Here is a 24,778-nt window from a genome sequence, read left to right as displayed (position 1 = left end):
ACTGCCAATGGCAGCACCAGGTCCTCAGGCTATCAGAAGAAAACACACCAGACAGTGAACTTTTTAAAATATAATTTAAAACTATTTTGTACCAGTATAATATATTAAATTTTACAAATGTAAAATTTTTATCAGCTGTTAAAGCGTTTGCAAAAACCACACATCCTACTTCAGCTTTATTGCACAATATCTATAAGAAAATATTAATTTTTAAATTAGAAAACATAAAAATGCTTTCATATAGAAGAGACAATCTGATTTAAAGACAATATTCTATAAGAATGTCTACCCAGAAAATAACAAACTTTCACAGGATACCAAGCTGGACAGATGCTTCAGCAAATCCGCTACACAGCTCTGTTTAACACCAGTCGGAGATACTTAATTGAAACTATCATTCTTCATTAGAAATCTAGACACCACTCAGTGTGGTTTTCTGTACTTAAAAAGAGGCATTTTTCAGTGTGAGCATTCTGAAAATTTCTTACAGATTAAAAGCAACACTTCCAACCCAACAGCCACAAGCAGGTATCTTCCTTCATGCAGATTATCTGCAGCAAATGTTTTTAATGGTGAATGACCCATTTTAATTTATGCTGATACAAAACATAAGTTAAATACACTTTTAAAACTTCATCTTTTACAAAAATCAGTCTATAAATTTGTATCATAAAAATTAGTGTCGAGACAGTCGATGTGGTTGTTTATTAGTTTTCCCAGAGTTGCAGTAAATGATGGACAACTTTCCTATGTAGTGTAATCAGGAAATCATCCCAAGCACTGAGCTGGAATCCCACACCAGGATAATTAATTAGGGGTATGACATTTTAGTGAGATAAACCTGAATCGAATATAGCAATGCAGGTGTTCAAATACTGACAGCAAACCTTGGCAGGAACTTAATTCACCATAGGCAATAAACATTTTGAAGATGCAAAAGGAGAAAAAGGTTTACATATACATTACTGATATGGTTGTGTCTATTACAGAAAAAAAGTCCTCATTTACTAGAATAAGGACTCACCAGGTTGATACATACATAGACTGTACATATTTTCCTATTAAAGCTTGGTTCAATTTCAAGTGTTTTCAAGTTTATGCCTTCATGGCCTGGGAAATTAAGTTTTGGAACTTATGGCCTGCATAAGCAAAATCAAATATAATATCACACATTTGTGTAGAAATAGTGGTTATGCGCTCACAAACTTGTAGGTAGACAAATTATCAAAACCTCAGATTTATAAAAAGTTTGCATTATTTAGAATCTCTTCCTTAGGAATCAAAGCAGTTGCTTTTGTCAAACTGCATTTTTCAGAACTGCTCAAAGCACCTCATCTAGATGAGTGTTTTAAAAATATATATAAAAAGTCTACAAAGAGACTTCAGACATCACGTATTTCACTTTTTACAGGCTTCTCATGTATCCCTTCCTTTCAGTCCTTCATAATATAATAAAACTCTCACATTCCATTAGAAAAAAATGGAAACATTCATGGTCTGAAATTTTTCTAGATTCCACCAAATCTTGGTACTGTGTGCAATTTCCTCACATACAGGTTTTGAGGAAACCCTGATCATCTCTTATGGGCTAGTTGGCTAATGGACATGCCATAGAAAATTTCATAATATAGTAAATAGACAAAATCTATCCCATAAAATAAAAATATTCTATGACTTCAATTTAAATACACATCTGAAAAGCTAAAAGGAGGTTTTTTGTTTTTTAAAAGTGCTAATTATTACAAGTCTCTTCAACATTGTGTCCAATTTTTTTAAAAAAAACTAAACCACCTTGCTTTAGGCACACTGTTTGATGAGTTTCTAAGAAGCCGAGGGAAGAGATATCACTTGTCAATTAATCCAGCTTCCTTAATTTTACTGAAGAAGAACTTCTCCAGGATATTGGCACATTTGTAGTATTCACTCTCAGGGGGGTTGTACTCTTTGCAATTTGTAAAGACACGCTGTAAATCAGCCATGAATAATTTCTTAGACACGTAGTACCTATTCTTGAGGCGTTCGCTCATGGTTTTCAGATCTGCACAGGAAAAAAAAAGTATTAGCAATCTTTGACTCCATTTAAACACTGGGTGACAAAAACAAGACCAAAAAAATCTATATTGTTGGTTTAATTACATTTGTATCATCCCAGTACCTTTTAGATAAGTAATTCTGATCAAGGAAAAGAGTTCTTAAAACTTAGGTTCATTCTTTTGAGAGGGTTTTTTTAGTGTAAAAGCAGAGCCATTTTAATATTAAAGAAACCATTAATATTCATCTGGTCCAATCCTCTGTTGAGCACAAGGAAGCTAAGTAGACAAGCAAAGATAAAACTGACTAATGTGAGCTATTCATTCAGAATTACACAGAACAGGCCCATCTACACAGAGTAGAGCAGGTGGAATGTTCGTGTTGAAACATTTAATTACCTAAAACAATCATATTGAGTGTGCTAAAACTGACAATTGTTTTGGTGCTATGTATAGGATTAAAATAGAGAAACTAACAACCTATTTTTTTCTAAAGCAAACCTGTGAGACATGTAGAAAAATATTTTCCATATATATATACATACACACACACACACACTTTAGGTTGTATGATTCTAAAAATGAGAACAGTACCTCATCTAAGCTTTAACGATTGCAAATTGGCTTTCCTCACTCTCAAGATCAATTTAAAGGATTCTGTGCATATTAAAAGTCACTAAAATTTGGTTGTAAGTGCCTAGTTGTCTTTTAAGTATGGATCTATCATTTAAAAAATATAGTCATATCAACTATGTGTGGAAAAAGTAAATAAAGATGACTAAAGAAATACCAGTACCCCCAAATTCCCATTGTACTGTTAAACTGTCCAGAGGAAAAGAAATTTACAACCAAATACACTGGCATTATCGTTTAACAAGGTAAGTAAATTTATGTACAATGAGAAAAATTAATTTGCATCAAAACTCTAAATCCATAATTTAAAAAGTACAAAAATAAAATCCTAAATCCCCCACTTGAAATATCTTGTTCTGCTTATTTTTAAATCCTAACTCTAAAGGAGTATGTGTCATTACATGTCTAAGTTCAAATTTCAATTTTTCTTCTCTAACTGACACAGTCTGGAGCCCTTGGGGTGAAGGAGGGGGTGTCTGAAAGTGTTAAGATAAAAAAAATAATAAACTATAAATTCTCCATTTACTATCTCACCCAAAGGCAACTAAACACTTCAGGATGTCCTCTAGCTTAAGAAAGAAAGAGCGATGAAATAGTCACGCTAAGTATAATTCAGTGTTTTCATTCCTTCCAGCTAAAAGCCTCCCATTTAAGATACGCTGCCCAGCCAAGCACAGTGGTTTACAGACGCAATCCTCGCTACTGGGAGTTGAGGCAAGGGGTCACCATTTCAAGTCCAGTCTCAACAACTTAGAATTTGTCTCAAAATAAAAAATAAAATAGGGGCTGTGGCTGTGTGCAAAGATCACGAGTTCAATCCCTAGCTCTGGAGGAAAAAAAATTTATATATCTCCATCCATGATGTTTTTGTGGCAGTTTTCTTGAAAAAGTGAAGAGTAAGGGAGAAACTGGCTCTGCCGAGTAAAGAGGAAACACCAAGATAAAAGCACATCCTGGGGACACAGGGAAGGGCATCGTGGGAAGCCATGGTGGTATACGATGTTTTAAAAGAAACACGCAGCCAAAATAAAATTTTTTTTTAAAGGAGGGAAAAAATACACAAAACTTAACACAAAGAAGTTGGTGTAAAAGGTTTTTTAGGAGTGTGGGGGGCAGAAACAAAGCAAGAATAACAGGCAAGTGGACCTTCATGGGTAATTGTAATCAGGTCTAAATCCTTCCTTTCTATTTTAAAGCCGTACCTGGCACCTTTCTTCTTGCCTTCTTCAAGTCTTTCAATGGACTAAGTGGCAAGGGTTAAAAACATGACTAAATATTGGTGGCACCAACTAAAGACACCACTAAAGTCTTCTATTTTCATTCCCTCTGCCCCTTCCAGCCTGTGACTTCTAGGAAAACACGAAAACCCTGCCCACCATGCCCCAGGGAAGAAGTCACAATTGGTTTGACCACTCTCAGACAATGTCCTATGTGAAACAAGCTGGACACCATCCATCTGAGAAAAAAGTACTCCGAACTGGGAAAACAGAAGAAATATTTTTAGAAAAACCCACGAAAGCATTAATAGGAAAATTAAAATTATTGACTCATCAGTCTTGGCTTTAAATACATAACATCTTACAGGCAGGACTACATAATTTGCTCAGCATCTGAAAGCACCCAAGAAAAACAATCACTGGTCCACTAAAGGCACCTTTACTATTTTAACTTAGTCATCAATGGCCCTGCTCAGTAGGGTCAATTTTCCCTTCAAGAGCACTCAACTATACAGACAGCACTTCACACCTTTCTCATACAGTGAATAATTTACAGCAGACAGGATCCACCAGACCTACCACTGCAGTTCTTTATACAGTAGGTATTGATAGGGACTAAAAGGAGTTATTCTCTCCAAAAACTCAACAGCTTCCAATGAGGGTCTCCTAAAGAGGCCAAGAGGAGGCTAGGGTCATGGCTCAACGACACCACAAAAGATGCCGAGCTGTTCCACAAGATGGACATCTAAAAAACCACTTAACTAGGGCTGGGGATTTAGCTCAGCAGCATAAACACCTGCCTGGCAAGCACAAGGTTGCATGTTCGATCCCCGGTACCAAAAAAAAACACTTAACTGAACGCAGGAAATGGACACAAAGAATTTGAGAATATTTTTCACATAATAGAAACTGAGTTGCAAATCACCCTTTCAGAATTTTGAGTTCAGTTAATCCCCCCTTTCTTGCACAATATATAGTAGCAAGGGAGAAAGTTGAAGGAAACAAAACCATGTAAATATAAAATGCAAAGAGGCTATTTAAATCATTACTGTAACTCCATATAATGTGGAAAATTAATGCCACAGTAAACACTGGAAAATAACTCCCAACCACCGAGGAACAAGTAGATCCCTTTCATCCTTCCTTCTACATTCTGGAACAGATTACAAGTACAACAGTAACAGAAGACTCTCATTTCAGCTACTTGTCATCTGTGTATTACAAAATGATTTAATTTGGGGCTGTCAATTCATCACCCCTGCACCGTAGCTCAGGCACAGCATCAAATTCTGCAATTATGCATTTCTGAAAGCATCTTCTTTTGTATTTGGAGGAGGACAAAGCTAACAGAGTTTGCATTAACTTCAAGCCCAGCATGGACAACCTGGTGACTTAACAAGATCTTATCTCCAAATAAAATATAAAAAGGGCCAGGGGTGGGCATGGTGGTGAGGTTGTGCATGGATGCACGCCTGGAATCCCAGCACTCAGGAGGCTCAGGCAGGAGGATTCCTGTGAGTTCAAGGCCAGCCTGAACTGCATAGTGAGACCCTGTCTCAAAAACACAAGAAAAGGGGAGAGGAGCCCCAGGAGTGTAGTTTAATGCAAAGGCCCTGGGTTCAACCCCTGTGCCATACACATGCACACAATAATAATAATAATCATAGTAACATGAATAGTACCCATCAAAAGCATGAACACCAAGAATTATACTGACTACAACTTCTTCCACTGACAGTAAAGCAGTCACACAGATTAATCTACCTTTCATGTTATCTTGAAAAATTCTTAAAAGAAATAGCCATTTATGATATACCCAAACATATAAAAAGGACAAAATCTGATGCTTATCCATTTGCAAAAAAATAGGTAGATTATGAACATGCCTATGTCTAAACAACCAACTCCCACATCCATTGCTGTCAGCAATCAGTCCCCCACCTGGACTGCTGAGCTGGGTGTGCAGTGCGCCCACTGCAAAGACAGCCGTAGACCGGCTGTAAGGAGCAGAGTCCATCCGATGCTCCTTGGTCACTGCTCTGGCTTCACTGCCCTCCAAAGACACACGGAATCCCAACACCCATGACAGACTTCCCACTCTGAGAACAGCGCAAACCCACTTCAACAACCATTTGTCCCCCACACTGTCATCCAGAGAATTTTAAATGTATACTTAGAAAATTTTAATGGCATTACCCATGGGGAACCTTATAACTTCATAATATCCCGGAGCTTCTGTTCTCTTCACTGGTTCCATGAAGGGCCAAGCGCTTTGATGGCTCTTGGGTAAAGAAAAAAGTAAAGTATCTAATATAGAAATTAACTTGGGGAAATCATTTCAAAATATTTGCATGAAGTGAGCAGAGAGAACACCCACCTTCACCTGCTGGAGGATGCTCTTCAGCGTGCTGTAAAGCTGGTCAGGATCTCTGGGCTCTTTACTTGAAAGGAAAAGAATAAACAACAAGCAGCAAGGATTAGTTTTTACTACTCTCTTGCCAGCTGATTATTATTCAATTCATTTTACAAAAACCTAAAATTGGAACCATTCCAGAACATTTTATGGAAATTGAAACCCACCAACTGTTGTATTACTGATTATAATTGGTCTGCCCTTTTTCTCTAAATTGCTGGTAAGGGAAAAACTCACTTCCATTAACATCCTCTCGCCCATCTACTTACCTTTTGTCTTTTCCACTCGGTTTCCAGCCTGTCTCTCCTATATGTCAACAAAATTAAACACTAAATGAGAACTGCTTTTGGTCAAGAGAATAACATACTTAATACTTACCAAAAGAGTAATAAATTATAGCCATGCCTCAATAAAAGTCTATTTTTGGAAACAGACTGAAACTAATGGCATTTATTCACTTCTTTACATAGGTCACAATACAAATTCCCCAAACTTACAAAACTGCCCTATATAGTGTTTTTAAAGCATGAATTCCAATCTTTCAGAGAAAAATAATCCAGTATTATATGTTTAAGCAGTAAGTCAAATTATTTTCTAACCACCGCATGAAAGAGTCAAGCCGTTATTGTAAGTCAGAGCAAACGCTCTTCCGATCTCTATTTTATTTGGCCAGGTTACTGCTTGTAATTCAAAATAGAGAGCTGATATATCTAGATTTGATTTCCTGCTCTCTTGAAAAACTAAATTACCCAAATAACACAACCTTTGCCTCTGTTTACCAGGCTATAAAAGACTCTAAAACTTAGGTGAAACTATCCCTTTTGCGATTAGCTGGTATATATTTAAAAAAAGAAAAAGAAAAGGGTACCTGACATAAATAGACAATAAATGATATGGTAGCTAGCTATGATACTACTAATCACTAATGACAACACAAGGAAGCAGAATCTCTGATTTCAACAATAAAAATAAGACCTCCTCCTTCTAGAATAGATACAATGATTTATCTTGTGAAAATAATGTTTTATTTTTTTCTGGAGAATTTCAGTTTGTTTCATTTTGTTTTGCTTATTAAATCTTCAGTAGTCTATAACAATGTAGATTTGAACCAAATAAAATTACCAATAGCTTTTGATATATAAAAAAACTTAACTGGCTTAGCCCAATACAGCTCCTCTCTAACATACAGACAAGGAGTCTTAGGGAGATGGTGCAAAATAAGGAACTTCAAGCAAATGCTGTGACTTTCCCCCACACAGCAACTCATTTTAACTGGAAACCAAGTCAGTGATGGATCTCTGTAGCTCCAGTGATGATGGTGATATATGGCACACACTATAAGACGTCTGGAGGACATCTGCTGGACTGCTTCACTGCTGACCAGCTGCCATTTAGGGTTAAAGGACACAACCATTCGGAGACTCAGTTTATCCAGCTGTAAACACAGAGTTTCTCTGTTTCACTGTTACACATGGGTAGTACCTGGCAGTGTTACAAACGCCATGCTCTTAATAAATGGAGGATGTTAGCTGCTTAAAATACAGAAGACAACCTCTGGTTTGTGTGAAGTGGGAGGAGGAAAAGATAGTAAAAGGAAAGCATTCACTGACTCCTTAAAGACCAGAAGCAACACAGATGTTATCAGGAAGGGCAGCGTCTCTTTTCAAATCACTGCATTGTGAAAACTGTTTCAAACAGGACTCGTGACACTACCAAAAGATTTTGCTTTTATAAAAAAGTGTATACATACTAATTCCAGGAATGCTTTCTATAGGAATCTGTCGAACTCCATCTTTAAAACATGAAAGTCCAGGATAGACTTTTCGAATCTGGGCCTGTTTTCTTTCGATCAGCTTTTTAATTATCTGTAAAGTAGAGGAAGAAAGTGTGTTTAGTGAAAGACATCTCTGTGAGGACACCGTCAAGTCAGCCAGCTTAAAGAATTATTTTGCTAAACGTCTTTTTTCATTAACAAAATGGGAAGAAAAGTGAACGCTACTTAACAGCAAAAGAACAAAACCATTCTTTTACAGCGCCATTGAGTGACAGGCACACAACCATCTTCAGATTACCTGTCCCTGCTATTCAGAAAAGGTAACATGGGAAGAACACAGTGCTTCTAACTCCCACCTCTCATATTTAGGATAAGAACTCTTCTCTTGACCTGGTTCCCTGAGGAACCTTTGGCAGAATTCACCAGAAAACAGCCCTGAGCATTTTCACTGCCTAAGCAGAACCTTTTTCTACTCATAACTCAGACCTGTTCCTTTCAGACTAGAGGGACAGACGGAATACTCCACAAAGTTTCAAAATCCTACAAGAGTTATAGCCTTCCTATTATCTAAGCTCCCCAAGGTTTATCTCCAACCTATGCTACTTACATCAAAAAGCAACTATACAGTGTTGTAAGCAACACAACCATGCCACAAGTCACCAAATTCTAAGAGATGTTTATTTTGTAATTTCTAATGCAGTACGTAATTCTAAGGTATTGCAGGTTTTCTTTAAAAACAAAATCCTCAAAAATCACCACCCTAAAATTAAATTAACTGTATCATAACTAAATTTTGGAAAGGAAAAACAAAACAGAAGTCGTTAACTGAACTCACAAAAGAAAACACAACTTCTAGTTCTTAACTGCTTAAATTTCAAACACATGGCTGGCAATTAATACAATATGAATATGTAATCCTGACAATTAAACAAAGAATTTTATAGAATTAATAAAACTAGTAAATCCTGGTAAATCTAGATGACTACTATCTAATAAGAAATACAATATAAGCCATTTCTGAAACTGGAAATCTTGTGACTTTTTTTTTTTTTTTTTTTTTTTTTTTTTAATCGGTACCAGGGATCGAACTCACGACTGCCTGCTTGCAAGGCAGGCACTTATACCGCTGAGCTAAATCCCCAGCCCCAATCTTGTCACATTTTAATCAGCTAAAAAAGAAACAGATAAAATTGATTTTAACTTTTCGTATGTGTGTTCATATACTTGTTTTTTGACACAGGGTCTCATAGTATCGTTCAGGCTGCTCCTGATCTCACTATGTAATCTACACTAGTTTTGAGAATTTGCAGCAATCCTCCTGCCTCAGCCTCCCAAGTATAGAGATTACAGGTACATGCCACCACTCCCAGCTCTTTCTGATTTTTCAGACATTATCTCACCATGTTTTCTGGACTGGCCTTGAACTCAGTATGTAGTCTCTGTCAAGTGCTGGGGTCACAGGCATGTATCAACATGCCAGCTTAACAGTATAATTATTTACCTACAATGTATCCAAAATATTGTAACCTGTAATTCAATAGCGGTAAAATAGGCAATATTTTATATCCTGTTATCATAAAGATTTCAAAAATTGGAGTGTCTTACGTTCATGGCACCATTCCAACTCTGAGCATTCATATATCAAATGCTGGACACAGTGATCTGAATGGCTATTTTCCCTTAATTTATTTATAAGTACAAGTCCTTTTAGAAAGCAAACCTAATGGCATTTTTTAAATGAACACCTTCAGAAAATATACTGTGGACTGTACTTCACTTTGAAAAGTTTTCTAGCTTAGTGTGGTGACACACATCTAAAATCCTAGCACTGAAAGGCTAAGGCAGGATGAGCACATCCACGCTAGTGTGGACAGCTTACCCTTTCGAAATAACGGAGTGTTGGGGAGCAGGGCTGAAGTTGTAGCTAAGGCCTTGGTTTCAATCTCCAATACAGGAAAAAAAAAATTTTTTTTTAATTTTTTTAAGTTTTCTATTCTTAATAAAAGATTCTTCAATGTAATGATTCACCTGATGGCTTTCACACGCTTTGTGCAGCACCTTGAAAACTGGGCTCCTGAAAATGAGCTATGAAAATGAGAAGCCTCCTAAGCATTCTGTTCCTCTAAAGATCATTTTGTGTTCTAACATTTGATCTTCCCTCCCCTAAAAAATGTCTTCACTCAACAACCTCAAAATCAGAACCTTCCATGCAAAAGTATGTTCTTATCTTCATCTCCTCTAATATGGATTCAGTTCTGTTACCTACTGCTGCCCCCGCCAAAGACCTGGAAGGGCAGAAGGTTCCCATCTCTACTGTGCCTCCCAAGTTTTAGTATGGCCCCTTACAAAAAAAAAAAAAAACCCAAACAAATAAAAAACATTCATTTTACCCATCCTTACTCTGGCTCCTCCAAACTCAGTCCTTTGTGTAGATTAATATTTCAGAATTACCATCCTTAAACTGATCTGTGCCCCGCTACACACACACACACACACACACACACACACACACACACAGCCCTCTGTCTGATTAGAAACCAACTGACTTTTCAAATACTGTCTTTTTTCAACCACATGCCCAGTGATTTCACCTACTCAAGTGCCCATCAATCTACTTTTAACCGGCCTGCGTCTTTGCTCATGCTGATTCCATCACAAGATTGTCCAGTCCCAACTTCCAGGTCTCTCACAAAGCCATCTCATCTGAACCAGTTCCCTGAAGGTACCATCTTTCCCACTGCGTCAACACTCAACCCTCTACTCTGACCCACCTGCCCAGCTCTTCTGTTTCCTTTCTCCACCTCCATTAATGACTTCTTCAACTTACTCTGCTCCTGCAGCCTGTAAGGACTAGGAAAATCCCCAGTAGACATAGTCTGAGTTCTCCGTTTTCACTCCTTACTTTACTCAAGGGATTTTTTTAGTTAGAAGTTTTAGATTTTCAGTATTTCAGATCGAAATCTGAAACACCGCAGACCACAGGCATTTTGGATAAGGGATACTCAATCTGCATATGCATCCCAATATATTATTTTGGTGACCTTGGGTTTTGTTTTCTTTTCTTTTTCCCTTTCTCTCTCCTCCTCCGGCCCTCTACCTCTTTCTTTCTAGCATTGAACCCAGTGCTTCCACACTGAGCCGTATCCCCAGCTCTTATGTTTGAGATCAGGTTTACTAAGTTTTACATACCACCCTGAACTTGCAACCACCCTGCCCCAGACTCTAAGAGTACCACCCTACCACACCTGGAATGCAGGTCTCTTTTCAGGGCTAGAACCAGGCTCTCAGCTCAAGACCTCAAACCTCCATTCAGTTGTATGTGTGAGAATAAGCTGTAAGCAGAAGGGGGAGGAGGTGAAGGGAACCAAAAGGAAACGGGGAGGGAGCTGTCATCTAAGAGTTGGCTGCTTTGCAAGTCATCTAAAATAGCTCCAGGCTGCTGGCTTTCCCTGTGGCTAGGGAGGCCTAACAGATCGTGTAAGATGTGCAGCCTCTGCCAAGGGAGTCCTGCTCTCAGCTAGAGCTGGGGATCAATTGTTGCTTGTGGGCAGAGTACTAATGGACAAGCAGCTGACAGCACAGTGATGGCTTTAGCTGGCCAGCAGCCTCTAATGCCGAACAATGTGCCGCTGAGGCCAGAGCTGTTCATTAAGCCCCGAAGAGAACAATGAGGAAAGCCTGCTCCTCGGGTGGGTTGGAGACAGGAGAGGGGCTTGCTGTGCTTTATTAACTCTTGCCAAGTTAAGAATGTTCTCTTACACTGACATCTCTGACCAAGAAACAAAAAAAGCTGCTTTTATTTTCTAATGTAAAAAAGAATGCATCTTTCCCCAACTCCTTCAGAAACACAGATGCACCACTCCGTGTAAAAAGCTTTATGGCCGTTGCGTGGGTAAAGCCTGACAAGTAGCTAAGAGCTGGGATTAAGGATGAAAACCAGAAAACAAAGATGGGTTTAGGACAGACGCCTCTCTTATTTACTTGTAAGGCGAAGGCGCTCTGCCTTGAATAGCAGTGGTACAGTGAGCTTGATGGGAGAGGACACAGCTGCAAACTCCAGCGAACCACAGGGAGCAGGAGGTGCACCTGGGCTTCGAGGACAGAGGACAGCGTCACTCACACAGTAATCAGCCTTTGTGTACTCCCCAGCTATGTTCCTTTTATGTTGTTAGTTTTTCTTCCATAGAGAAATTTAAAATTCCTACCAAAAGTATTCCAATCTACCCATCTTTCCACTTACTGACTCTCTTTTAGTTCATATGCATAAGATGCCGCTTTAATATAAGACAGCAAACCACTAATGCTTACAGGGATAAGTCTTCAGAACTTACAGTGCAAAAGGAGAGATCAATACACATGAGGATAACTGCCTACAAATGAAAAACTCAAACTGATAGGTCAAACCCATGCTGGAGAAGTTGAAGGAAGAACTAGAACAGAGGCTGAGATGTCTGATTTGCAGGTGCACTGGACCAAGGGGGTGAAAGCCATCAGGAATAGCCTGTGGAGGAGGAGTTTGGGATGAAAGTAGACAGATAAGATTGAGAGGGATGGCCAGGGATTTAGCACCAAGGCAAAAGGCATAAGCCCTGCCTGACAAGTGAGAGGTCATGAGTTCAGTCTCAGATACCAAAATAAAAAAGATTGAGAGGGGTAATTTTCTTTCCCCCAAATTCATTTTATTTCAAGGAGAAAAGGAAAGGGGGCAAAAAAAGGAAAAAAAACTAAAAATTTCAAAACACATTAGTTGGGGGCAACAATGATGCATACCCAAATCATACAGAGGGATGGTTGAGACCAGAATACTTAAGGTTTTGGAAGTTAAAGTGAAAATAAGTCACTGTCTTTTACACTTTTGCAAGGGGGGGGGTCTTTTTTTGAGACGAGGTCTCGCTATTCAGTTCAGGCTGGCCTTGAGCTCACTTTGTAACCCAGGCCTCAGCCTCCTGAGTGCTGGGATTACAGACGTGAGCCACCACGCCCAGCTCACACATTTTGAATTTTACACCAATTTAAGAAGTGTGATCTAGAAAGGAGGCAGGTTACCCATATCACAGTAAAACCATGGTACCTAGCAGGCCTGTACACAGAACGCTAAAATACTGCCCACCCCAACCAAGGCTGGCCTGGATATAAGGGTCATGAGTAAACACAAGGTGACCTGCTTACCTCCTTCTGCTTTTTAATGATGACAGAAAATTCTGTGTATGGAATCCGTGGATTTAGTTCACATCCCATTAAAGTGGCTCCTTCATAATCCTTTATGTAGCCAACATATTTGGTTTTAGGTATTTTAATTTCTTTGGAGAAACCCTAGAAAGCAAATCAGCTCATTGATATGGGTAACAGGCATGAAATAACACACTGAACGAAGGAGGAACCAAGTATGTCCCTTTTAAGTCTCATCATGCTGCTGGGCAGGGGGTTAGCTTGAAAATCAGCCATGAAGTTCAAGAACATCAGAAACTGAACAGTGCAAACAGGAGGCTAGTTAACACTTCAAAAAATGACCCTAATAAAATACACACTTAGAAGTTTGAAATGGAAATGGCCATTATTAAGTAAAAATTAGGGTTAATTTTGCATTGAATTATAAAACAAATTACTGTGTTATGGTTGATACATTGTGTCAACTTGAGAAGTTTAGAAGTTTAAACTGAGAGACTCAGCAGGGATCCAGGGTTCTTACTTTGTAAATGTCCTCATCCTGTCCAAGAGGAGGGCAAGGAGATTTTGTTAGTGCTGCACCTGCCCCTGAAGGGGGGACGCTACAAGCCAGAAGAGGCTTATTTTCTTCCCTTTGCTCTGGCTGCTTCCATGAAGTGTGCCCCAGAGCCATTGCCACCTTGCCCTGAAGCCAGCTGAGTATGGACTGAAACCTCCAAAAACTGTCAGAAATAAACCTTTCCTTCCTTCATTTTGGGGGTCAGGAACTTTGTCTCAACAACAAAAGAAAAGTAAACAAGACAGACTGATGTAAATTTCATACTGGGGAAGGATAGACATCTAGAATTCTTAGTAAATCAGTAACAATGATCTAAATTTTAAATGAAAACTTAGCAAACAATGCAGCAATTAAGGAATCAGGCATGATAGTACATACCTGTAATTCTCACACTGGGAGGGTGAGGCAAGAGGATGAAAAGTTCAGCCTGGCGTGATGGCTCACACCTGTAATCCCAGCACTCTGGGAGGCTGAGGTGGGAAGTTGGAAGTTCGAGACCAGCCTGGGCTACAAAGTTAGCTCAAGGCCAGCCTGAACTGCATAGTGAGACCCCATCTCAAAAAGAAAAGAAAAAAAGATGAAAAATTCAACTTGGCTAGACTGTATCTCAAAATAAAGAATAAAAAAACTGGGATGTACCTCAGTGCAAAGGCCTTGGGCATAATTCCTAATACCACACCAACAAATAAACACCAGCAATTAGAACCTTGGTACTGAAGAAATGAAATCTCTTTTTTTAGACCAAAAACATTTTTTAAAAATCCTTCTAGACCATCCCAATGTGGCACTGTTACAGTGACATTAAATGCTTTGCAATAGAATATACTGCTATTTTAAAAAATTTAGAACAATGTTATTGATTTACATACTTAAGAGTGCTACAGGATATATATTCAAAACTATAAACCATCTATTTATAATTTAAAATTTTCCTTAAAGTATTTTGGTTATTTGCAGAAAATTACTTAAGACTTTAGAATTATGACCAATGGTTTCTTGCCTCACCTCTCAGCAAAAGTTATTTAATTACTGCCATCATCCTCTAAGAGGACCAGAGAGAAATCATACAGCAATCGTGGGTAAAGGCTGACAGAGGGGTTTGGGGCTTGAGGAGGAGGTACAGTGCTTATGTAAGGCCCTGGATTTAAACCCCAGTAGGCTCCCTTTCCCCCCCCAAAAAAGGTTACGCTTTGCAACACAGCTGCAATCTAAAACTTCTGACATGTGCCAGGCGTAGTGGCATACACCTGTAAGCTCAGCTGCTCAGAAAGCTGAGGTAGCAGGATCACAAGTCTGAGCGAGAAACCTAGCAAGACACTGTCTCCAAACAAAAAGGGCAGGGGACGTAGCTGAGTGGTGGACTGCGTGCCTAATATGCGGAGAGGCCCTTGGCACAGTCCATGGTATAGACTTCTTACATGAGTTTCATCATCTTCTTCTTCTAATATAGGGGCATATATTTCACCACAAATGTATGCCCCAAAATACACAGAATGAATTATCAGAGGAAAAGCTTTTTAGCCATATTAGAATATGTATTAGAAAGCAGTTAATAGATTTTATGCAATCATTAAACTTCTGAAGTTAGTCATTACAAATAAATAGTTCTCAAAAACTGTATTTTCAACAGCAAAAGAGCAAAGTACAACAAATTGGCAGTGCAAAAAAGTAGATAAATACTAAAGGCCAATAAACATGGGAAAATAAAGTGAAATCGTGCAATAAGCAATACATTCAAAAATATATAATGTGTTACCTGGGAAAAACATAAAAATTTTTTTTCAACTATCAACTACTTTCCTGAGCCCCGTTATATTTTGCTGATGAAAACAGAAATTGTTTCTGTGGCTATACATGGTGGCACACACCTGTAATACCAGCACTTGAGAGGCTGAGGCAGGAGAATCACTGCGAGTTCAGGACCAGCCCAGGTTACAGAGTGAGTTCAGGAGCAGCCTGAACCACGCAGTGAAACCTTGTCTCCACCACCCCACAAAAAAGTTTCTGTATTTGAAATACCTAACAGAAACCCTAAAACTTTCTGGGAATCACTACTAGAAATTTACTCTACACAAATTACCACCAATGAAGGTAACACACAAACATATGCATGCAAGCACGCAGACACTTCTATATTACTATAAAAAACATCTAAGTACCCCAAAAGGGGGTATTAGGTTTTCTCTTTATACAACAAAATCACAGCAAACCACAAAAAATTAAATGAAAAATAATCAAGTAACATTAACGAGGTAAGTAACTAAAACTACCTACAAGGTATGAGCCAATTTTAACATTTACATGTACACAGAAAATAAAATAGTAGAAGTGTAAAACAAAGCAAATTTCTCTGGGTTGTAGACTTATAAACAATTTTTTTCCTTCTTTATATTTTAACACATTTTCCAAAATTTTCTTTTCTTTTTTTAATGTTTGGTTTTGTTTTTGTTTGTTTTGAGAGGGTGTTTTATTTGGTTGGCTGGCTGTTTTTTTTTGAAACACTCTTGCTCTATAGTTCAGCCTGGTCTGAACTCTCTAAATAGCCCAGGCTGACCTCAAACTTCATAATCCTCCTGCTTCCACGTACTAAGTGCTGAGATGACAGTCATGCGCTAGTGTACAATGACTGCAAAAGACTCTAGTCAGGAAACTTAATCTAAGGCTGGGGTTGTAGCTCAGCGGTAAAGCACTTGTCAATTGTACAAAAGACTCTGGATGTGATTACAGCACTAGAATAAAGTTCATACAAAATCTTTAGCAATTATAAACCACTATGAAAAAGTATATGCAACCAAAGAATAATCTTTATAACCTCTCAGAAGGTGAAAAACTTCTGATAAATACTAAAAAGGCAACAAAGCTTGCAGGCTACCATGTGCTGCAAAAAAGATTGGTCTGTGCCGCTTCGTAAGCTTTGGCACAGCCTCGCTGCTGTTAGGAGTGAGGCCTGCCGGAGGCCAGACCCATTTCCCTGATTCACAGGAAACCCTACAAACCCAGAATTGGGCAATTCTCTGTCTCCGATACCACATTCTAGAATGTAAAGATGCTTTACTATATTTTAATCCCAGATTGCAAGCATTCATTCACTCAACAAATAGTTACCCAGTACTCAGTTATTCTAATTCAGTTGGAAGTTTACTTTTGGCATATGCCTTGCAAAACCTATGTGTGCCCTTCACAGTAGGAACTGGTGAAGAAAAAATGTATTTTGATGGAAGCGATCTGAAATGTGTTTTAATAAAATGAATAACACAAAAATACTGCCCAGGGGGACACTGACCTGTTTCTTGAAGTATCCAATCGCATATTCATCTGCATATGTGAGGAAGTTCAGGATGTCATGTTTTATATGATACTCTTTCAAATGATTCATCAGGTGAGTTCCGTAGCCCTGTGTGCAAGTTAGTAAACAGAGAAATATGCTAGGTTCTAGAGAAAAGAAATCCCTAGAGGCTTCCCAGGAGTTTGTGTTTTAATAAATTATATCAAGCAGGACCTCATATAAAGGAAATACATTATTAACAACTTGTTAGGAATTTCTGAACTTTGAAAATAAGCTACAAAACTAAAAACCTGGTTCAAGATAAAATCATCATTTGAAAACAGATGTTCCCAGCCAGGCATGGTGGCATATACCTATAATGTCCGGCACTCAGAAGGCTAAGCAAGAAGATCACCATGAGATCAAGGATCGCATGTACCACACAGTGAGACCCTGACTCCAAAGAAACAAACAAACAAAAAAACAGGAAAGAAGAAGGGCGGAGGGAGAAAGCGAAGAAGGAAATAGATGTTTCCAGTTCTTTAAAAATAACGCACAAAGGCTACAGTTTAGTTCTAAAAATTATTTGCTGAATATTAATATACAAGTGTGTGGAGTAAAAGTTGATTATGAATCTCTGTTCAATCTTTCAAGCATTTCAGAATCTGAGATGAAAAGTGTAAACTTTCATTAGTAATTTACTAATCCAAATGTTTGCCGAATACCACATTTCAGCGACACTTCTATAAAATCACATCACCATCTACGCAGTGTTTCACTCAGCCTTAAGCAAGGACCAAGAAACCCAGAATCTCTGAGACAAAACACACTGGAAAGTAAAAACAGTGAACAGTGCTGAATATGTGAGTAATTTGAATATAAAAAAAATACCCAAGTCCTGGTTCTTTCAGTGACATGCAAAGTTCAGACAAAAATCTAGAAATTTAATGTGATTGTTTCAGAATCTCATAAAAAGACATAAATCTAAACATCTAGAAATGCATATCTTCACATAGTAAGAACTTGGATGTGTTCACAGGTACAATCTCACAGAACCACAGCCCCTCAAAGGATGTTTGGGAGTCACCCGGTCTAACTCCCTTCCCCATCGAAGCTGGAGTCCTCTGGCACCCTGGTCCTGCAGCTCTAGTGTAGGGTGGCCCTCAGACAGACCAATTTATTTTTAAGTGCTGTACCCTAACCCTAATGCCCACCTGAGATCTGAACCTTCATTATTTCTACTATTAATGTTAGGCTTCTTCGTAAGAGTTATAAAGGCTCGTTTCTGCTTTTAACACCTTTTTCAAGCCCTTGAAGATTAGACTCATTTATGCTCATCACTTTCACATCCAAAGCCCAAGCCAGAAATCATCAAGGTTACAGTTATTTCTTATATAACGCGCCAGGAAACCTCTTATCAACCTAATCACTTTTTTTAAAGCTTTCCTCAAAGTAACAATGCCTTCCTGAAGCTTGGGTCCTGGACCAGATATAATAATAATAACCAGGTGATGCTCTGTTCTGTAAAGGGGAAGGAACTCTCAACTCCCTCTTCTAGATATTACCTCTTCCATTGATACTAGCCAAAGACACCTTAGCTTTCCCCAAACATATCGTAATACTGAAACACTTTCTGAGTTTTAATAAAATTTGAATAAAAAGAAAAATGGAAAATCCAGGTGTGGTGGCACACACTTATAATCTCAGCACTCAGGAAACTGAGGCAAGAGAATCGTTTGCAAGTTCGAGACTAGCCTGAGCTACAAAGTGAGTCTAAGGCCAGCCTGAACTGCACAGCAAGACCCTGTCACAAAGACAAAAAACTAAAAATTTAAAAATGGAGGGGCTGGGAATATAGTTCAGTGGTATAGCACCTGCCTGGCAAGCATGCGGTCCTGAGTTCGATTACCAGTAATCCTCCAAAAACAGACAAATGGAAAATCTCTCTCCTTGAGGAGATCACAGTAAAATAAAGAAGATACACATAAACACATAATTACAGAACAGCAACTGGTTTCACATGACTGCTGAGCAACTGAAATGTGACTAAATCAAGCTGAGATGTGCTGGAATGTAAATACACACACACTAAGAAAAAATTCTTATTAACATTTTATACTTGTTATATACTGATATGTTACTATTTTGAAAATATTAGGTAAAATAAAGCATTAATTTCACTTGTTTCTGTTTACTCTTAGTAACAGACTTACTAGAAATTTTAAAATTACATATGTGATTTGCATTTGGTATTTTTATTGTGTATCATTGGTACAGAGGAGTATATCTGTACCTACACTGGTGAAAAAGAAGCCAGGCCTGGGAAGTTGAGGCAGGAGGATTACAAGTTCAACCCTTGCCTTAAAATAAAGACAAAGAGCCCCTGTCTTAAAATAAAAAAATAAAAAGAGCTGGGGATGTAGCTTAGGACAAAAGGCCCTGGTTTCAATTCCCATGCATGCTGGGCGTAGTGGCGCATGCCTATAACCCAGCACTTGGGAGGCTGAGGCAGGAGGATCGTTGAGAGTTCAAGGTCAGCCTGGGCTACAAAGTGAACTCAAGGCCTGCCTGAACTGCATAGTGAGACTCTCTCAAAAGACAAAAGAAAAAAAATTCCCATGCAAGTATATGGAAACTCACATGACCTATCCCAAGCAGCCCCTGGTCTCATCTAGTCACCAAAGTGTCAACAAAGTACTCAGTATACTGTCACATTCCCTGTAAAATATGCACAATAATTGGTGTATAAGCTGGATTCTCCAAAATGCCTTATTTTAATAAATTTAAGATCTCTACTTACAAATTTGTTTTTACAAACATAAGCTACTGTAATTGGGACGCATTCAGTTTTACCCTGTGTTGTAGCAGTTTCATGTTGTTTAGAGCGATGAGTTAGTTGGCAAAGTTCAATCATCTTTATCTCAGACTCCAAGCATATAAAAAGGTACATATCGAGGGCAGCACATGTCACAGGAGTCATGCATTAATCATTAAGGAATGACACAAGATAGCAAAAAGACCAAGAAATTAAAGAAAGAACTGTACACAACTTGCATCAATTCTATTTGGTTTTGAAAGACTGGTTTCCATTTTCTAAAACTGCATTTTCAAGTCAATTACAAAAAGCGACTTCCCCCCACTTCTTCCTACTTGGGTTTGTGATGTTTGGCTACTTTCCATGAAATTTTTAGAAAATTACATGGTTGAGAAAGAAAAAATGAACTGCCTTTCTGGGAAGTATTAAGTACCCAAAATGCATGCTAAATACCTTAAGTTTCCCTGCAGTAACCCTAACAGTGCCCAACTTTTCCAAACCAGGTACTTGGTACAGCTATCTCTGTAAATAAAAACGGTACAATCTCTCTGGAATCATAAACCGAAAATATTTTCTAAATCTTCTACAAAAAGTCAAGATTTTTTTTTTTTATTGGCATGTAAAGGCCTAAACTCAGGATGTTTAAAAAGTCTGGGTTCCTGGACTTTTATTGGCGGGGGTGACAAAGACTGCAATAGCACCACCTAAAGATACACCAAGAAATCCCTAAGTGCCAGTCTTCAGTAAATCTGCATCTTCCTTTCCCAGTCAGGATGATGAATGTGACACTGTTGAATTGTATCTGCCCTTTGATGCTTGGAGTCCAACACAAAGGCTCCCCTTGTGCTTTGTGACAATAAATACATCACAGTAGCTACAACTAGCTCTGAGACTAGAAAGCAAAGCTATTAATGAGAGCCAAGTACCCATAGCATCGCCTGCAGCCCTAACCCAGAGAATGATCCCTTCCAGGAACTCATTTTTGGGTTTTGCAAATGACACTGCTTCTTTGAAGTTGAAGAATCAACACAGTCCTTAGACCTGCACAGTCCCATACAGGCTTATCACGCACTTGAAATGCGGCTCTCAGGCTGTCCAACCTGCGCCGAGCTGCACAGAATGCACTGATGATATAAAGGCTGTCTGAGTACACAGAGAATGCACATGATACCTTAACATGGGGTATCTACCTGTGACCCCAGGACACTGAGAAGCTGGGGCTGGAGGACTGCAAAGTCAAAGGCAGTCTAGACAACATACTGAGGACTCAAAACAAACAGTCTAGGGCCAGGGATTTAGCTCAGTGGCACAGCGCCTGCCTCAAAGACATGAAGTCCTGAATTTGATTTCCAGTTCCCATAAAACAAAACAAATAAACTGTTCAAAAGAAAAGACAAACTATGATAGGGGAAAGGAAGAAAGCGAAAAAAGGGGAAAACAAGACAATATACATATTGTTTTCAGTTAAGATAATTATTCAGCTTCTATTTGTTACTTGAGAAGAATGTTTTGTGCTAATATTATTTAGACAAGGTATCATGCCTACATCCTGTACTCTCAAGACCTACTAGGAAGACAATATACAATGTATCAACTATTATAGCTGCCTACTAACCTGTTATGAAACTCAGTTTCATTGTTTATCTTTTTTTCTCTTTAAAATACAAAAAAATAAGATGAGGGACAAATATTTTGGATGAGGCAAGATGGACAGTTTGCTTGCTATTAGTCCATCTGCAGTCCATTGGGTATCAGGTATGGATTAGATACATGTAGCTATGAGCTCTACAACAAACTACCTGGAAAAGAGGAATTCTTTTTTCATTTATTTTATGGCTTACTCTTTATAGTTTTAACTCACTTTCCAAATAAACCAGAAGTGAAATTTTAAAAAAGAAAAATTTTTAAAATAAAAAAGGGCTAAAAATGTATGTAGCTCAATGTAAAAGCTGAGTTGAACTTAAAAAAAAATAGTAATAATAATGTAAGCAGTCCAAATAATTCTTCGTGACAATGAATAGTTGGTAAAATAAATGTTAAAAGTAGGCTGGGTGTGTTGGTGCACGCCTGTAGCGCCAGCACTCAGGGGCTGAGAAAACAGGATCACTGGTAGTTCAAGGTCAGTCTGGGCTACACAGTGAGTTCAAGACCAGCATGAACTACACAGTGAGACCCTCTCTTAAAAAAAAAAATAAAACATCAACTTTACCTGTTTCTATTTCCTTTTTAAACAATGTACCTACTAGGGCACTGGAAAGTACTTTGGTGGCTAGTATTTGCAAGTTGTACTTCCACAGGACAGCATCACCTTAGACCTTACAATAAGCTTTCTTAGCAACCACCTAATAATGATCTGCTTAGCTTTCTATAATCTATCATATTTTTGCACAATATATTTTGCATTTCTATAATCTATCATATTTTTGCACAATATTCTTTAGGGCTCCCCAAATAAAGATCCATTTTCTGGTTTCATTTTCCTAAGCGTAGCAGAGTAGAACACAACAAAGTCTAGATGACAGCTATGTCTGCTAAATGGTAGACTCACCAGCCAACCAGCCACCATCACTAAAACGTGGGCACAGTTCTCAGAGAAAGAGACTCATACCAAGGACAACTTGAGAAGTGGGCGATGTGAAAAACAAGGGAAAGGAAGGGAAAGAAGGGAAGGAACAAAGGGGGGGCATAGAAGTAAGGAAAAGGGGAAAGGGGGAAAAGGGAAGGAGAGGAGGCAGGCGCCTAACACTTCCCAAACCTTACATGAATGCCTCATCCGTTTATTCCAATGTGTTGTGAGCTCCCTTACAGAATTACTTTAGTCCTTGTCCGCCTTTAGGGAGAAAGTCATGTGACTTTCTGAAAGGTAAACTACATAAATCCTTATCTGCATCATCCTCTCTGGTGGTTCAGTGTTGTCAGGTATGTGTGTCTATGTGTGTGTTTGCATGTGTAAGTCAGTGTGTGCAACTGTGTGTACAGCATGTACACACTGTGTGTAAATTAAAAATCAACACTGAGATTGACTTTCAAGCATCATTTCCTTTGCTATAGACGACAACTGTGATCCATATAGGGTTGCACATTGTGCCTGTACTTTGTCCCAGCGTCCAACAAAGCCTTGACATAACCCTACATGTTGGTACATGGCACAGTTTACCCTCCTCGTACATCTACACATGCACTCACCACGAGAGAACTCTTCGTGGACAGGCCTGACCTCCACTTTGAACCTCCTCCGAACATGGCACAGAGAGAGCTTCTCAAGCTCTGCAGCTGTAGTAAAGAAACTCAAATTCTAATTTTCTTGAAAGACCTTAGAGGGCTCTCTTACCTTGACTTGCTCATTTGAGGTGACAGCACAGAAAACAATCTCTGTGAATCCTTGAGATGGGAACATACGGAAACAGATACCACCAATGACACGGCCGTCTTTGATTAAAGCAAGAGTTTTGTGTTTCCTGAAAGAGTAAGATTAAGTCAAAATTTTAACCATCTTGATTGCACAAATATACCTTCGGGAGTACTCCTGATTCACTAACCAGTAAAGGAATCATGTCTCGAGTCTCTTGAAAACTTCCTTCTTCTTGCCATTATCTAATTAAACCATCCTCTCACCTGAACTTTCTACAGCAGGACAGAACCTCATCAGACTTCCCATCAAAGCAAAACACAAGTTCCCTAAGAAGTACCTGTAGTCTACAAACACAAACACAGGAAGTGCAGAGGTGACCAGGACTAGACACCCAATGCCCCAGGGCTCAGGAAAAGGGCACAAAGCCATCATCAAATGTGCCATGTTTCTGAAGAATTTCTTCTTACTCAAAAATATTGTGGAAAAGAATACCAGTTCACTAGGTGTGGTGGCTCATGCACTCAGGAAGCTGAGGCAGGAGGATCGTTTGTAAGTTTTGAGACCAGCCTAGGCTACAAAGTGAGTTCAAGGCCAGCCTGAACTGTATAAAGTGACCCTGTCTCAAAAAGACCAAAAAAGAATACCAGTTCACATGTACCACTTGCCAAACCCTGCATTAAGGTATCCTATCAGACCTTCTCTCTGTGAATAGTATCACCCGGAACTGTCATGTAGGAATTACAGCTTACAAAGGCTGTTGGGTCATATATGTTTAAATACATTCGATTAAAGAAGTTTAGTTTTATATTGTTACTTTTTTAAAAGCAATGGATTTTACAAAGTTAACAGTTCTTACAGAACAGTAATTTTTCCATGTTTACAGACCTGGGCACCAATGGTACCCTGTTAAGACACCAAAACCAACAATGTTTTAACTACAAAAACACTGAGACTACTTCGTGGTGTTTCTATTCTCTAACTGCAATAATGAAGGAGAAGAAAGTAGCCACCAGTTTAAAATACAGAGCTTCACTGCTATTCATAAGAACGTTTACAGACTGTTTAAAATTTAATTTTTTGGTATAAAAATCGTCTGCTGCATAGCTTTGCATCCACAGGACAGGAAGTAACAGGACTGGTAGGAAGCTACCAGCGACTAAATGGAGCAGGAAAAGCGAAGCCAACTCACGGGTCAAAGACCAGCCGTGTGATATACTCTTTGGGCATGCGCGGCAGCTGGTGGGAGAACACATTCTGCAGGCCGACCAGCCACATCAGGATCCTCTTGTTTGGTTTCTGGTTCAGGGAATTGCCAACCACGTGAAACTCAATCACACCCCTGCGCTCCTCCAGCCTGGCGGCCTCGTCCCTGGCCGAATGTGCTGACAGAAAATTGGTCTGGGAAGCAAGAAACAGGGAAAAAGAATGCAAAGTTCTGCTTTTAATTAAGACAGTGAGATGGGACACTCAAAGCTTCCCTTCTTTGTGCTAATGAGACATGTGTTTAAAGGTACTGAACGCATGCACACGTGGACGCAGACACATACACAGGCA

At 38.9% G+C, this 24,778-nt stretch overlaps 1 protein-coding gene across 5 annotated transcripts in view; it reads right to left on the bottom strand.

Moving 5' to 3' along the window:
* Positions 1–55: 55 nt before the first annotated feature.
* Kat2b (lysine acetyltransferase 2B) overlaps positions 56–24,778 on the bottom strand; it is a 102,599-nt gene continuing 77,876 nt past the window's right edge. For 2 of the 5 annotated variants that reach the window (XM_063256998.1, XM_063256997.1), the window contains 9 exons: positions 24,414–24,622; positions 23,204–23,330; positions 17,076–17,186; positions 13,237–13,380; positions 8,044–8,158; positions 6,563–6,599; positions 6,258–6,321; positions 6,077–6,161; positions 56–2,038 (listed from right to left, as the gene is read on the bottom strand). In XM_063256998.1, coding sequence (XP_063113068.1) covers positions 1,845–2,038; positions 6,077–6,161; positions 6,258–6,321; positions 6,563–6,599; positions 8,044–8,158; positions 13,237–13,380; positions 17,076–17,186; positions 23,204–23,330; positions 24,414–24,622 — 1,086 coding nt within the window. In that variant the 3' untranslated portion in view covers positions 56–1,844. The remainder of the gene's footprint in view (positions 2,039–6,076; positions 6,162–6,257; positions 6,322–6,562; positions 6,600–8,043; positions 8,159–13,236; positions 13,381–17,075; positions 17,187–23,203; positions 23,331–24,413; positions 24,623–24,778) is intronic. The other 3 variants (XR_010050073.1, XM_063256999.1, XM_063257000.1) reach the window with 3 other exon arrangements.

Source organism: Cavia porcellus, unplaced genomic scaffold (genome assembly GCF_034190915.1).
Source record: "Cavia porcellus strain 051 isolate PalLab524CR breed Dunkin Hartley unplaced genomic scaffold, mCavPor4.1 scaffold_10, whole genome shotgun sequence".
NCBI lineage: Eukaryota > Metazoa > Chordata > Mammalia > Rodentia > Caviidae > Cavia > Cavia porcellus.
Note: the sequence above shows the minus strand (reverse complement) of the source record. Positions and strands in the feature narration are given on the sequence as shown.